We start from the raw sequence: 14,343 nt of genomic DNA on the forward strand, positions 1-14,343 counted from the left end.
GCAAGGTTTCCTGTTTATCCAGTCTTACAAAGACAGTGGAGTAGAATCTCTAAAGGCAAGTTAATTGCTTCAGTATTAGATCAAAGCACAGTGTCTACTCAATTATTACAAAGTATTGTAATCACTGCAGTAAAAAGTTACCCATCAAACCATTATTTGTAAGAGATTGATACACATTCAAAAAAGGATAGAAAAAAAAAACCAACACAGAACAAAAGGACCATTTTCTGTCTGTGTATCTCTTCAGATGTTCTCCCAGAGAAACTGCAACCATGAGGTATAGTAAACAAAGTTAGATGAGGCTAAAGCTTCCCTTTCTTTAATAGCTACTCTTTTTAAATAGAGCCAAAATCTACCCTCTCTCTTGTTTAGTGGGTTCCGTGGAAGATGTCACAACAGAGTCAGTGTTACTAAAAAAATTTCCATGCAGGAAAAAAATCCAGAGGAAATAAAGACAGTAAATGTTTTTACTCAGATAAAACTTCTTACTGAGGAAGAAAGCATCAAAATCTGTCTTAGAAGTGAAGATATAAAAAGAAAAAAGGTATTCTACAGATGGAATTGTATGGTAGAGGATTAAGTCAAGCAAGTGCTACTAAGACTGATATTTGCCAGCGTGAGTTGAATTGGGTGAGGCTAAAGGTTTATCTTCAAAAGCATTTTAAATCTTACAAACATCGTCACTGCATATTCACATTAGGACTTTCTCTCTTTTTAAGGTTTTTAAAAATTAGGTTTTTTATTCAAAAAAGCTATGTATAGTAGGAGGGCTAAGTACAACCTCTTCCCTAGTGTGCTGAGTATGTTTTAGTGCAAAACATGCATTTAGCTTTTATTTTTTCATTTCCTAACCAAAAGGCATAATTTCACTCAGTAGGGTTGAAGTAATTTAGAATATTTTTTAGGGCTTTTGATATTTCAGACAAAATAACACCTCAGAAATTACTTCAACATTGAATAAAACAAAAGTATAATGTAGAAACAAACTCATATTTGGTATTTTAGCACATCTTTTCCTTTGAGTCTTCATCCAGCACTGATTAACATTAGCTTCCATTACTTACCTCATTAGGCAGTACCTTCATCAGTGTTTTAAGAGTCTTCTAAAAGGTTATTTGGAGATAAAGCCTGTAGAAAATTCTACACATGGTAGGATTAACCATGGTATATTCTGACCATGCCCTTCTAAATATAAACTCTGTTTAGAGAAATGGAGAGGCTCTTCATGCACTACATTACGTGGACTTCTCTCTGTGACCTCCAGATGTCCTGATTCTCCCTGGCTTACCACATAATAGTCATGTAATACTAACCTTGATGGACTACATATGAATAAGAGGCTATTTTGAGGTTGTAAGTGCTTCAAATTGTAAGGTTCCCTGCACACTATCCCACAGCTGCCTTGGGAGGAGAAAACTCAATGTAATATGTATGCAGTCTTTATGAAAGCCCAGGCTGTCCTCAGAGATCATTCTCCCTGTAAGGAGTCTGCCTTGGAAATAAGCAAAAGACTTGGATCATTAGCAATGAGTTCCATCAATGTGGCTGTTAAAGCATTAGTGTGTACCTCCACCAACACCCAGACAGTCCAGTGTCCACCAGAACTGTCAGTCTTGAATCACAAGCAAAGCCCACCTGCTCCTCCCAGCCAGGGCTACCCCAGTGGACCACAAACCCAGGCAGCCAGGCCATACCCCAGAGCTCCCTGAGGCACGAGGCCTGAAAGCCTCCCACATCCCTGAACGTCAGGAGGCTGCAGGAAAGTCAGAACGTGTCAAACGAGCCCTGCTGCCGCTGCAAGGCCAGCAGTTCCCAATCAGCAGCGAATGCTGTCGTTCTCTAGACACCATCTGTTGCAACAGCTGCTGGTGGCTTTCCAACAGCCTCTTTAGGGCAGGTCTAAAACCTGATTGCTCTCAGTCAACCACCCCTTCTTATCTAACCTTGATGAGAGAGACTGAAGATCATGGTCACTTTGGCCCTCTACTGTAGGGCATGCAGTGGCATTGACCACCACAAATGGCAATCTCACTGCCACATGGGACTGAGAGACAGGATCACCACAGCCCTACTGGGAGCGCCTGCATGTGTGGTGTGCTGGGAGCAGGGCAGGGCAGGTGTTCTTTAGCAAACAGCCCCCTCCCCACACCTGCCTCTGCAGGGATGCAGCACCCAGTCCAGCATCTGGCCTGTCTCTTCTTCACTGTGGCCTCTCTAGTGAAGAGCGGCACCATGAGAAGCCTGACCTTTACCAGAGGCCAAGCAGTTTCCAGTAATCCCCAAAAGCCTTTCCTCTCCCTAAATCCCACACTGCAGAGCCCACAAGGAGCAGGGCCCTGCTCACTCCTGAAGCTCCCTGCAGGCAGAGCTCTGTCAGTCACTCCTCAAGGAGTGTCCCCTTGCTGTGACCCTGTATTCCAGCATGCACCCCCTCTAAAACACATGGATATTGGAGCATATTAGGCCTGCTATCTGAAAAATGTCTTTTGTTTAATATTTCACTCCTCATGTTGGCTTCTCAGCACTGTTCAGTTATGCTTATTTTCTTAGCAGCCCTCCTGTGTAATTTTTATAAAGATTATAAACAGTGTCACCAGTCTGTCCTACTTTTTAATGAAAAATGCATTTAAAATCACTTTCAGTAACACACTTAAGACTTTCTTTCTGCTAATTTAAAAAAACTTATTTCTGATTGCTCCCTTGTTCAGAAGATTTTTCACATTGTCCTGATTCACTACCAAATAGAAGATTTTAATGACAATCTTTGGGCAAAACGTTTTAATTACACTTGACCTCAGTTTATACCATGTGACCACGCATGTATCTGAATATCACCATGTAAAATGTACTTTTGGCAACCAAGAGCTATTGGATGTTTAAGACCATCTGAAAACAAACAAAAAGGAAACACGTTGAAGCAGCAGAGAGCAATCCCTTAGTGCGGCTCCTACCTATACCTGCATTAGTGACTTACCTTCTATTTCCTTCAGATGCCTTAAGGAACAGTAACACCCGTACAGCGCTTTTCCCCGTATTTTTATATTCTGATTATATAACTGTGCTGCTTGCATAACCGCGACGACAATAAGTGTAGGATTTGTCTAAGGATCAACACGGAGCAGCTCCTGCCAGCCGTTCCCGAGTGTCCCTCCCAGCCGCCCCGCTCGGAGCGCGCAGATAAGGTGGGTGCCGTGTGTGTCAGTGACGCTCGCCCATGCAGCCTGGCCGGGAAAGTTTAGCCTAAAATAACGTTTGCATTCACTGCATGAGATAATGTCACCAAAGAAATCAGGTCTCAGCGGCCTTACCAAAGCACACAGGACAGATCGCCACCCGGCTGCCACCCGTCCCTTGTCTGGGGGTGTCTGTCCGGTCTGTCGCGCCGCCGGGGATCCCCCAGCCCCGCGGGGCCATCTCCCTTCTCCCGGGGCGCCCGCCCGGCTCCTGCCGCACGCGCGGGCGCAGCCGCGCTCGGGGCTGGGCGGGCGCCCCGGTGCCCCCTTTGTGCTTTTTTACACCAGAACAGCCCCGCGGGCAGGCCCCCGCACCGAGCAGTGCCGGTGCCAGCTGACCCTGCGCCCGGGAAGGGGTGCCGCGGGTCCGGTCCGGCCACACGCCTCGCTGCGGGGGCTCTCACGGACCCGCCCCCCCCGCTGCGGCCGCATCAATCATTAACGGCGGCTCGGGTGTCCAGCGCCTCCCACCCCGGGAAACCCTACCCGGGGCGGCGGGGGCGTCTCTTCCCGCTCCTCGGGAGCGCTGGATGCGCCGCCGGTTTCCAGTTACCGCGATGCCGGGCGGCGGGGCGGGAGGAGCCGCGGCGGTACTGCCACTGCCCCCGCTGCAATGAGTGATGCTGCCGGGGGCGGCGGCGGGGGCGGACAGGCGCAGAGCTACCGCGGATCCTCCGCCGGCGGCTGCGGGCGCAGCGGCTCTGCCTCGCCCGGTCGGCGGCGAGGCGGCGGGCCCGGGGCCGGCCGGGGCAGCGGCAGCATGCCGGCGGGCGATGGGGACAAGAAGGAGGCGGCGCCGCCGCCGCCTCGCCCTGCCGCCCTGCTGCGGTGGGACGAGGTGCCCGAGGACTTCGTGGAGTGCTTCATCCTCTCGGGCTACCGGCGCCTGCACTGCTCGGCACAGGAGTGCCTGGCCTCGGTGCTGCAGCCCACCAACGAGACCCTCAACTTCTGGACCCACTTCATCCCACTGCTGCTCTTCCTCAGCCGCTTCGGGCGGCTGCTTCTGCTGCGGGGCGCCGGGGACGTGCCCTTCCACCACCCGGCCCTGCTGCCCCTCTGGTGCTACGCCTCGGGGGTGCTGCTCACCTTCGCCATGAGCTGCACGGCCCATCTCTTCAGCTGCCTCTCCCCGCGCCTCCGCGCCACCTTCTTCTACCTGGACTACGCCTCCATCAGCTACTACGGCTTCGCCAGCACCGTGGCCTACTCCTACTACCTGCTGCCAGGGCTGAGCCTGCTGGACGCCGGCGCCATGAGCCGCTACGTGCAGCAGCGGCTGGGCTGGCAGCTGGACTGCAGCCTGCCCATCGCGGCCTACCGCGTGCTGGTGCTGCCCGTGGCGCTGGCGCTGGCCGTGGGCTGCACGGCCGCCTGCTGCCGCAGCCGCGCCGCGTGCTGCGCCTACCCCTTCGCCGTGCGCACCTTCGTGTTCGCCATGCCGCTCAGCATGGCCTGCCCCATCATGCTGGAGAGCCTCCTCTTCGATCTCCGCGCACGCAACCCCACGCTCTTCGTCTACTTCTACCGCCGCTACTTCTGGCTGCTGGTGGCCGCCTTCTTCAACGTCAGCAAAATCCCCGAGCGGATCCAGCCGGGGCTCTTCGACATCGTGGGGCATAGCCATCAGCTTTTCCACATCTTCACCTTCCTCAGCATCTACGACCAGGTGCACTACGTGGAGGACGGGCTGGCTGAGTTTCTCAAGGCACCCCTGGCTGCCCCCACCTACCTAGGCACCGTGGGGTATATGCTGCTCCTGACCGTCTGCCTTGCTGTGGTCGTCAGGAGGTTCCTCAACGTTGCAGACCTCTGCAAGCAGGACTGACCAGGCCGGCGACCCTCGGGACAGCGACCGCCAGTGCCAGTGACCCTTGGCCTGGAGGTCCTTGGGCCGATGACCTTCAGACTGGTGACCCTCAGACCAGATCCACCATGTCCTGAAGAAGCTGTGAAACCTGAGGGAAACCCACCTGTGGAAGAGCCAGGTCCCTTTCATGGAGGTTTGCTGGAGAAAATGACCATGGCAGAACTGTTCGTGCTCTTTAAACTACTAGGTTACCAGGGGAAGCAAGGAAATGCTTACTGGTATGTTGCTGCTTAGAGTATAAGCTGAAATAATTTAGCTCTGCTACTAGGAAGAATGCATGAATGGTGAATGACACTTACTAATTTCATAACAATTAGGTCTAAACTAGTTCTGTATATACATATATATTTATATATCTAGCTATATATTTATTAGCTACATATATGTGTATATATATGTATACACCTGAAGACATTTGTGCAATGATTTCTCATAGACTTTTAATCAACTCCTATGTGAAATTTCCTAGCAGATTATGCACTGACATTTATCTTCCTCTCTGATATTGTAACAGGCCTTTGCAGCCACATACTGGATTTTAAATGCAAGCCAATCAATAGCTATCTATAGTTTCTAAGCTCTTGCAACCTTTTCAGCCAGGGAACAATAGATTTAAGAGAGAGAGGAAAAACAGCTGTGAATTATTACAGAATTACCAGTTAATGGAGAGACTTTAATTAGACAGTGTGTAGTTGGTGTAGTCACTCGGATGCTAAAATAAAATAGAAGGATACATAAAGTAATCAAACCAGAAAGGGGTCAAACTGGTTTGGAATGGGGGCAGAGGAAGAAGAAGGACACTGCATAATGGCATGGCTCTTCTCTCAGCATGTCAGGAACATCTGTTGTGCTGAGGGAGTTGCTAAGGGGCCCCTTTATCTTTCTGGGTAAATCACCCCCAAACCAGTCCTCTAGAGTCAAAGTCAGATGCCAGACTTTCTATAAATCCCTGCCAAGCTCGGTGGGAGTTCTGTGGATGTAAAGAGAGTAACTGATGCATGAGATCTCATTCTGGATCTTTTAAAAAACTACATGGAACTAGTTTCTACTGCTCTTTAATTAGACTACTGTCATATTTACTATCCTAAAATTAGTTGCAGAATACAATACTGCTGAATCTGAGTTCAGCACCTAAAATCTGGCTCTACAAGTACTGGATACTGGCACTTTTTTGTCATTCCCCACTTTTTCCTATTCTGATTAGTTGTGGCTGGAGCTGGATGTGTTGAAGTCCTCTTTCAGAAGCTTTGGGGGAGTTCAAAGACAAGAATTAGGAGGTGTTTTCCAAAGCAGTATCTTTTCAGAGCAACCCATGTATTATCCTTGTCACACGGCAAAGAGCTAAGTATAGGTTGAATTTACTCTCTAGATACATTTTTGTAAACCATGTGCAGGTTTTAAGCAGATAAATTTTGCTTTCGTCTGACAGAACAAGTGCAATAATGTTACACAAGGGACTTAGCAGTCGAAGTTCAGGTGAGAAACTACTTGTGTAACCCTTTGTCAAAAGAAGGGTGGTACTTCCTTAGCAAACCCTTGTGTCAGACTGCGCAACAGTGTAGTAGCTGTTTTACTCAGCTCCTATTGTAGAAGTGTATTTCTGCTTGGGTCTTTCCCATTTTCATGGACATGGCATCTGAATCCCAAGACAATGTTTTGAGTCCAGTCCTAATCTTCTGTAAGACAAAGTCCCCTTTGTTTAAAATGGGAATATAGGAAGGACTGTAGCCAGGGATTGTGAAGTCAAATCCTTAACATGGGTCAGAGTCATCACAGACCCAATAACTGATATGCCCTCTACCAATGTAACAGCTTTATGAAAATTTCTCAATTGAAGTGCATGAGCTAAAAGAAAATTACACTTCCTCAATTTAGCTTTTATCTCAACCCATTTTAAGTATAATGGTTTTAATATTTTAGGTTCTTCGTGAATTATGAAAATGGCCTAACAAAAATATACTCTTTGCCAGCCACAGTTCTGCTGGTATGTCATTTTTGGAAGGGTCAGATGTCTTTTAAGGAGATAGACTAGAATTATCTGAAGTAGCAGTTCCCAAGCTGTGGGCTCTTGAGTTATTGCTGTTGGGCCATAAAAAACTGCGTGGCCCTGTGTGAGTGGCTGTGTTCAGTTTTTGTTTGCCAACCTGCATGAAAAGAAAATGGAAACTACATGAAGTATTTTAAATTTTACCTATTTTCACTAGGCTTTGTCATAAACTTAGCATTGCTTTTTTCAGCTGCCAACAAAGCAGAAAATGATCTGCACCACTGGGAGAGGAGGCTGGTTCACAACAAGGTTATTTCTTGAAATGTGCTTTAATATTGTGAAAACCCTGAAAAGTCACAATAGAAAGCCAGTGGATCAAGACTTGCAACCATATCATGCTATGAATTTCCACAACTGCAAAAAGAGGCCAAAAAATCTCTGACATGGGCTGTATTCAAGTTAAAATAATAGAGGCATAGTAGTTAGAGCCCAATGACTCATCCAAACTAATTATGTAGAAAGGGTTTGCCTGGGAGATGCCACTAGCACATCCAACCAGCAATTAAAAACTAAGAAATAAATCTTAGGGACATCAAACCTCAGCACGAGAAGGCAGCTCAGAAACAAACAGTGAAACCCAAATGTAAAAGACCAGGCTTTTAAAGCATACTGTATAATGAATTATATTTGTGCTTGTCAGTCACAATGTAGAGGACATCTCAAGAGGCAATGTCAAAAATGGCTGTTGCTAGCTTGTATAAATACATTTGATATTTGGAGTTAGGCCACACAGGGTCATCTATATATATCTCAACGACAGATAACAGTATAAAGTTTGGATTGCAACCAACTGCAATTTTACTGGAATCTTACTGCTGTTACAAGAGTTGCCTGTGAGCCCCAATCACACTGAAGATTGGGTACCTGGCTCTGATATTAAGAATATTGCTTCATTCAGAAGTTGCTGTTGGTGAATTGTTTAGGCCCATGCCTGAGCGCCTCATAGAATTATATGTAAAAGCTGGTTGTAAGCACTGCTGTCTGAGCCACTGTAAGCAGGCTGCTGAATCCAGAGTGAATGGCTACAGGGAGATGTGATTAGAATTTAAGAATTCTAATTAATGGATTTTTGTTTGTCTGGTTTTTGTTTTAAAAAATGTGACTACAAATTAAAAAGGTACAGTAAGTCTGGAGAATATCTAGGGAAATGTTACCTGAGTGCCTGAGTGTCTGTGTCTATTCAGTGAAGGACACATATGCAGGTAATAGTTCCATTTGCTGTGTCAATGGACAGAACTAAGCTGAGATAAAAAGATTAAAATTGGAACAAGATATCTCTAATTATAGTGCTTGAATTTGCTCACATAGAAGTGAGTCAGCATTTGTGTGACTTGTAAGGGTGCAGGATAACTTTCTGGTGTGAAAGCAAATGACTGAAGAACATGTGTAAGCATGTCCAGAGCTCAGAAAAGAGGTCTAACCTGCAGACTGGATGCATAAGGAAATCCTAGAAAACTAACCTGCTTGCAGAAGTACTTGTCATAATGTTTTTATAACCTGCCATAAGGTCAACACCGTGGATTCCACAGTTCATGTTTAAAACGAAAAAGGCTTTTCAGGCCTTTTGTAGTAGAATCTGTATGGGGATGGGAGCCAAAGTGGGGACTGGAGCACAGGGGGTGGCCTGTAAATGCCTGGGTATCTCTCTGTGTTTGGCCAGCACTGACCTCCAGACTGAAGCACCCGTGCTGATGTGTAGTGACTGTTGCTGGGGCCACTTCCCAGAGTGTTGGTGGCATAGACGCCCCCCTTGCATTCAGCACGTGCCTAGAACTGCACTCTACACTGGCATATATTCAGTAAGCCTGGCTTCTGGGCACTTCTGAGTAGCCTGTGAGCTTCAAGCTTATCATCCTCCTCTAAGATCGATGAACCTCATCTGTAATCGCTACCCTGTTTTCTGTGGTGATACAGTATTTTTTCTGCAGCGTGTTCATTTGAATGTCACTATCCAGGATATCTGTGAAGCTCTGAGCAGCTTCATTAGCAAGACAGGAATCTATAGTCTGGAAACAAAGGGAAAGGTTTCACCTCCATGCTGCACTTGTAGAAATGTAGCAGTTAAAAGTAGAAGTATGTTCGGGTTTTTTGCTAAAATGATAATTCTGCTTAGTTGTCTAAGTGTTATGCTTATTATTTATTTGCTGAATCCAGCTACTGTGTCAGGTTTTTGTCAACAGTGCACCTGCAGAAAATGACAGTATGAAAGTTTTTCTTCTGTTTAAGTAAACTGAGGCAGTACATTCATAGAGCATTATTGCACTAAACTCAGTTGATTACCATCCACATGCCTTACAGAAGCAAGTCATACCTGTAGTAATTGCCCAGATTAAACTGTATTTTCGTTGCCTATGAGAGTAAAATTGACCAAGTGGCCAGTAACAAGCTGAGGAGTCAGGCACTCCTGGGTTCTTATCCTTGCTTTGCCACTATCTGTTCTGTAATCTGGGGCAAGTTGTTTAAACTGTGTTAATTTTGAATGAATTTTAATTCATGTGAAACACTGGAATTGTACCAGGGTTGAATTTGACCCTCTGTGTCTCAGTTTCCACATCTGTAAGATGGGGAGAATATACCTTACCTACCTCGCAGGGTTGCTCTGAAGACTAGCAAATGTTTGTAAAGCACTTAAAAATGCAAAGACCCTCCCAGGTGCTAAGAAATATTACTGAACTCCAGCAGAGAGAATGTTATATTTTCCCTCATCTCACAGGGAGAGGAACATGAACATTTCCAGATTGTGAACTCTTGGGACAAACCCTTGTCATTGCCATACTCCTAGGATGTTCACATCCCGTCTCTTTTGGAGCCAATGGCAAAATTTCCACTGGCTCAAGTGGGGGGCAATCAAGACCCAGGCAGTATTAAACAGGCTGAATAATGCTTAAGGGTCAGGAGTAAAGAGAAAACATACATGACTTACAAACACTTTTCTTCAGAAATTCTCACAGGTAACTTGTACTGAGGAGCATTGTGACACCCACGAGCCCTCCTTGTTCATTTAGCCATGGATTATATTCCAGTTACTATGAAACAATGGAGCAGGATTTCCCAGCAGTGTCTGTAAGATTATGTCTCAGTTGCCATTGGGAATTTTGAACTACGTCAAACTTCTTACCAGAGTAAAAAGACCTGAAGTAAATGAAGCTTTTAAGAAAAAAATATATAATCATTTGAGAATATAAAATTATATTGATCAAACAACTTTCTCTTTTTCTCTCCTGTTCTGGAGTTAATCTTATGGTTGAGTGAAATCTGAACTGGGATCTTTTGACCACATATATATACTCTGTCAAGAAGCCCTGAATAATCATTCTACTAACCCACACTGCCCATCAACTGGAAGGGCTGATAACAAAAAGCACCACTGAGAAAAGGACCATGTTTTTAAGAGCTTTTCTAACTGGCAGCAGTAGCTGAGGGGAAAAAAAAAAAAAGACAACATGAAAGGGTTTGAGTGATTCGTTAGTCAAGGCCTGTACCTTTAGAAATTCTCCCAATATCCAAGTATATTCCTAGCTTCTGTTAGACACCTCTGAGTCAGAGCTATATAACCAACACCCAAGTTACAGCTGAAACTTTATTCTCTTCTCAGATAAGATGCAAGATGGTAGTGTCACATGCACTGAAAGACACAGACCTCCATTCAAGACACTTAGTGCTTTGGAGCTGGGTGTGGAATTAAGTTAAATAATTTTCACATCTTGCTTAGACAGATGCTGCTTCATTCCACTGAACTCAGTAATAAATTATTGACCAAGACAAAGGAAGCAGGCTTTTGCTTAAAATTGCCTGGAAGGAAACACCACCAGCAGACTTCTGCTTTCAGGGCAATTGCTTCCTGGGCTGTACTCAGAACATGGAGGATTCTGAAGTAGGGCTTCGCTACTTCATGGGAATGCCTTAGGATTTGTGGTTGTAGCTGGGGGTTAATAGTACAGAGAAACAGTTTATAGCAAGTCAATTCTGTCTGCTAGAGGTTAAAGCACGCTTTAGTAGGAGGTATCACGTTTAAGGGGCTGTGCATGCAATGAACAAAAAGTGTGAATTTTGTGTGGTTCTGTTGGGAGGGTTTGAAAATTTACTCTTTGTACACTTTTGGATGTTGACTACTGTATATGTAATGACTATGCATTTTTAGCAAAAAAAAAAAGGGTGTGATCTATAAATAAAGTTGATTCTGAGTTCATTTTTGCAGAAATGCATTTATAAAGGTCTTTCTCATTTCTTTGTATAATTTACTGGGACACCTGTAGGATCAGAAATATGTTGAATGTAGTTCTCTTCAAACACAGGTGATGTTAGCATGAGTACAAGAATGTTCAGTTCTTATATGGGGTATAAGGGTGTTGGTATTTCTGAAAACACTATACTAGCAAAAGTATCATTGCCATTTCCTTGTCTTTTATATTTTAAAGCAATAAAATAGCATTCTTCACCATGTTAGTTCTCTGCTAACTAATTAATGATAGACATCCCTGTTACATTAAGATCTAATACATTAATATGTATTAGGAGATAAGTGTTCAGCCTACAGTGCTCCCTGAAAAATCATGAAATTGGTAGCAACAGCAGTGTAAAGAATCAGCAAAATATAAATATTGACTGCAAAATGAAGAGGTCTAATTGGCATCAAGTAAAGTTTCCTATTTGGCAGAGTAGGATGGCAAAATACTGTTTTCAGTCCAAGCCAGGCACCAAAAAGGACTCAGTGAACTGCAATTACATAAAGTATCTGCCTTAAGCCTTTTCTGTCAAAATTCAGCAGGACAGGATGTATCCCAGCATAATTGCAGGCTCCCCCTGATGCTGTGAAAAGACCGAACACAATGGAAAACTGTAGGATCTTCTAGTTGAGGTCTGCAGATTCCTTCCAAAATTCTCAAATTCTTGAGATTCTTATTCACAGACATTGTACATCCTATTTGAAATGTGGCAATGACTTCAAGGATTTGATGATCCCAGCAAAAACCTCCATTACCCTCTTAGAAGCAGATGCTTCAAGAGACTACATCCTGCAAATAAACAAATGCTTCACAAGACTGCATCCTCCTGTTAACACTTAAGGGTTTTCATAATGTTATCAATAAACTCTGGATCTGACTGCTGGACATGAACATGCTGGAGGAAAACCTCACAAAACTGATGAAGCCAGTGAAGATTGCAAAGCACTGAGCAGAATGGTAAGCAACAAAAGTTACAGCTGCTAGGACAGGTAATTTATTGAGGTCAGTGCTTCAGCCTTCAGCTGTGGTGGATCCAAGGTACTCTGATAATCTACTGGAAATCTGAAGGCAATCTATATTTTGTTACCATGACATCACTTCTCTGACAAATGACCCTAAAAGTCAGGACTGTATTTGAGGAGGAACAAAGAAACATCTGACGCACAACAATTACCTTCAGATTTTATTCTCTCATCACAGGATCATGTAAGGCTAGCAGGATCTGCAAGTGGAGATGAAACACATTAAAAATTAAAAGCTGGTAAAAACGTAGAGCAAATCAGTATTAATGCTAAAGTTAAATCTTGGCTGCAGTGACAAGAGCCTTTGGGGCAGACACTACATATGAACTTGCTGCATCAGAAACCCTCTACTACAAGGCAGATTTCTTATCAGGAGTGGCAGTATACTTCTGTTAGTGGGGAGCTAGAAATACTTCTCTTGCCAGGGAGCACAGCCTTTGGGTACCTGATGCGTGCTTTACAGAAGCAAAATAACCATGTCACACAATCTTTTTGGAGAGTAAGCAATTTATAGAGTTTTCTAATTTGAGTCTCCAAGGGCTAATCCTGTCCTGTCCCTTCTGACAGATGAAACATGAAAATATAGTTTTCTTTAATTTTTGGTGTTAAGCATACTTTTCAATATTATATTTTGTTTGCTAGAAAATGTCTATTCTCTCTCACTCTCTTTTGCTGTTCTGAGAAACTGGGCAATGCCACATGTACAAGAAAAAAATCCTTGATGTTTTTTTTCCCCCCTCTTTATATGCTGGTCTCTCCACATCCACAGTCCTGGGGCTATGGAATTCAATCACTGGCACTCACTAGTGTTCCAAAATCTCAGCTTTTCTTTTTAGCAGCACTTGGAAGGACAACTAGGAAATGTCAGTGGGGTGGATAACAAGCAGCAGTATCTGTAGCCCTCAGAAATAATACAAATAATGAGCAAAAGGTAAACAGGTCCCTGGGGCAGCTTCTCTGATACCTTTGTACACACAGGCATCATCTCTCATTATCTAAAATTCAGTGAAGCTCATAAGCACATGCTTAACTGTAATAGGACTATATGTTTATCTTTGTCCATTGGTGGGGTGAACTTTTCCTTGTGTTTGTGTGCTCTATAGAAGCAGAGCCCTAATGAGCAGACAGTGCCAGGGAAATGCTGCCAGCAAGAGTCTGGCACAGCAGATCCTGCCATCCAGCCCTAAGGCAGTGCCCACGCTCCAACACCCAAGACTCACATTCCCTCTTCAGCTGTAGTACTTTAAAGCACTCTCAGGGCATGGTCTGAAAAATGTTAATACAAAACAAAGAGCAAAGTATATATAGCCAGAAATGCACCAACTTAGTCATGAAATAGAGGTGCAGAGTTTCCATTTGCACCAATTACAACATCAAAACATTGTTTCTTGTAGTGTAGTAGAAAATCATACCTTGAAGAGAAACAGTTTAGAACAGTAAGTAACCAGAATCACTGAGCACTGAAAAATATATTCACTGGCCAATATAGTTAAAAAGAATATTTATGTCTGTAGAATATGGACTCAAAACTTAAACAGAGAAGCCAAATATTCTGTGAAGAACACTTTGTCCCTAGCAATAGAGCACCTTCCTTCAAGCTATAACTATTCTGCCCTAACAGAAGCATGCCATCTCTTTTATTCTAAAGTTCAGATGTTCTTTGGACAATAAAAAAATAATTTGACTTAATTGTGTTCAGTAAACTGATATAGAGAACTGATATAGATTGAGAACATATACAAGAGTGGGAAACCTGCTCAAAATGCAATGTTCAGGTTAAATGAATATTATTTAAAGTCCCATGTAGCTTAGCATTTGGCGGCCCTATCACCTCAGAGGGAATATACAGTGTATCTTCAGATCTGCTTCTACTGACATCACCATTATTCCAAAGAATATAGTGAATTGATATAATGAATGGCAAATAGTAGATACCTCCATTACA

The 14,343-nt window shown here is 44.1% G+C and overlaps 2 protein-coding genes across 2 annotated transcripts in view; one reads left to right on the top strand and one right to left on the bottom strand.

Annotated features, from left to right (window-relative positions):
* The window catches only part of U2SURP (U2 snRNP associated SURP domain containing), a 51,235-nt gene extending 47,762 nt beyond the window's left edge, over positions 1 to 3,473 (bottom strand). Inside the window, exon 1 of the mRNA XM_053951228.1 lies at positions 3,309 to 3,473. The gene's annotated coding sequence lies outside the window, so the exon portion shown is untranslated. The remainder of the gene's footprint in view (positions 1 to 3,308) is intronic.
* Positions 3,474 to 3,846: 373 nt separating this feature from the next.
* On the top strand, positions 3,847 to 11,591 carry PAQR9 (progestin and adipoQ receptor family member 9). The gene has a single exon (XM_053952094.1). The coding sequence runs from the start codon at positions 3,847 to 3,849 to the stop codon at positions 5,059 to 5,061; it is 1,215 nt and encodes a 404-aa protein (XP_053808069.1). The 3' UTR covers positions 5,062 to 11,591.
* The last annotated feature ends 2,752 nt before the right edge of the window (positions 11,592 to 14,343 follow it).

This window comes from Vidua chalybeata, chromosome 10 (assembly GCF_026979565.1).
Source record: "Vidua chalybeata isolate OUT-0048 chromosome 10, bVidCha1 merged haplotype, whole genome shotgun sequence".
Taxonomy (NCBI): Eukaryota; Metazoa; Chordata; class Aves; order Passeriformes; family Viduidae; genus Vidua; species Vidua chalybeata.

Coding starts and splice junctions, on each gene's coding strand:
- PAQR9 (XM_053952094.1), top strand. CDS start 3,847: ATGAGTGATGCTGCCGGGGGCGGCGGCGGGGGCGGACAGGCGCAGAGC.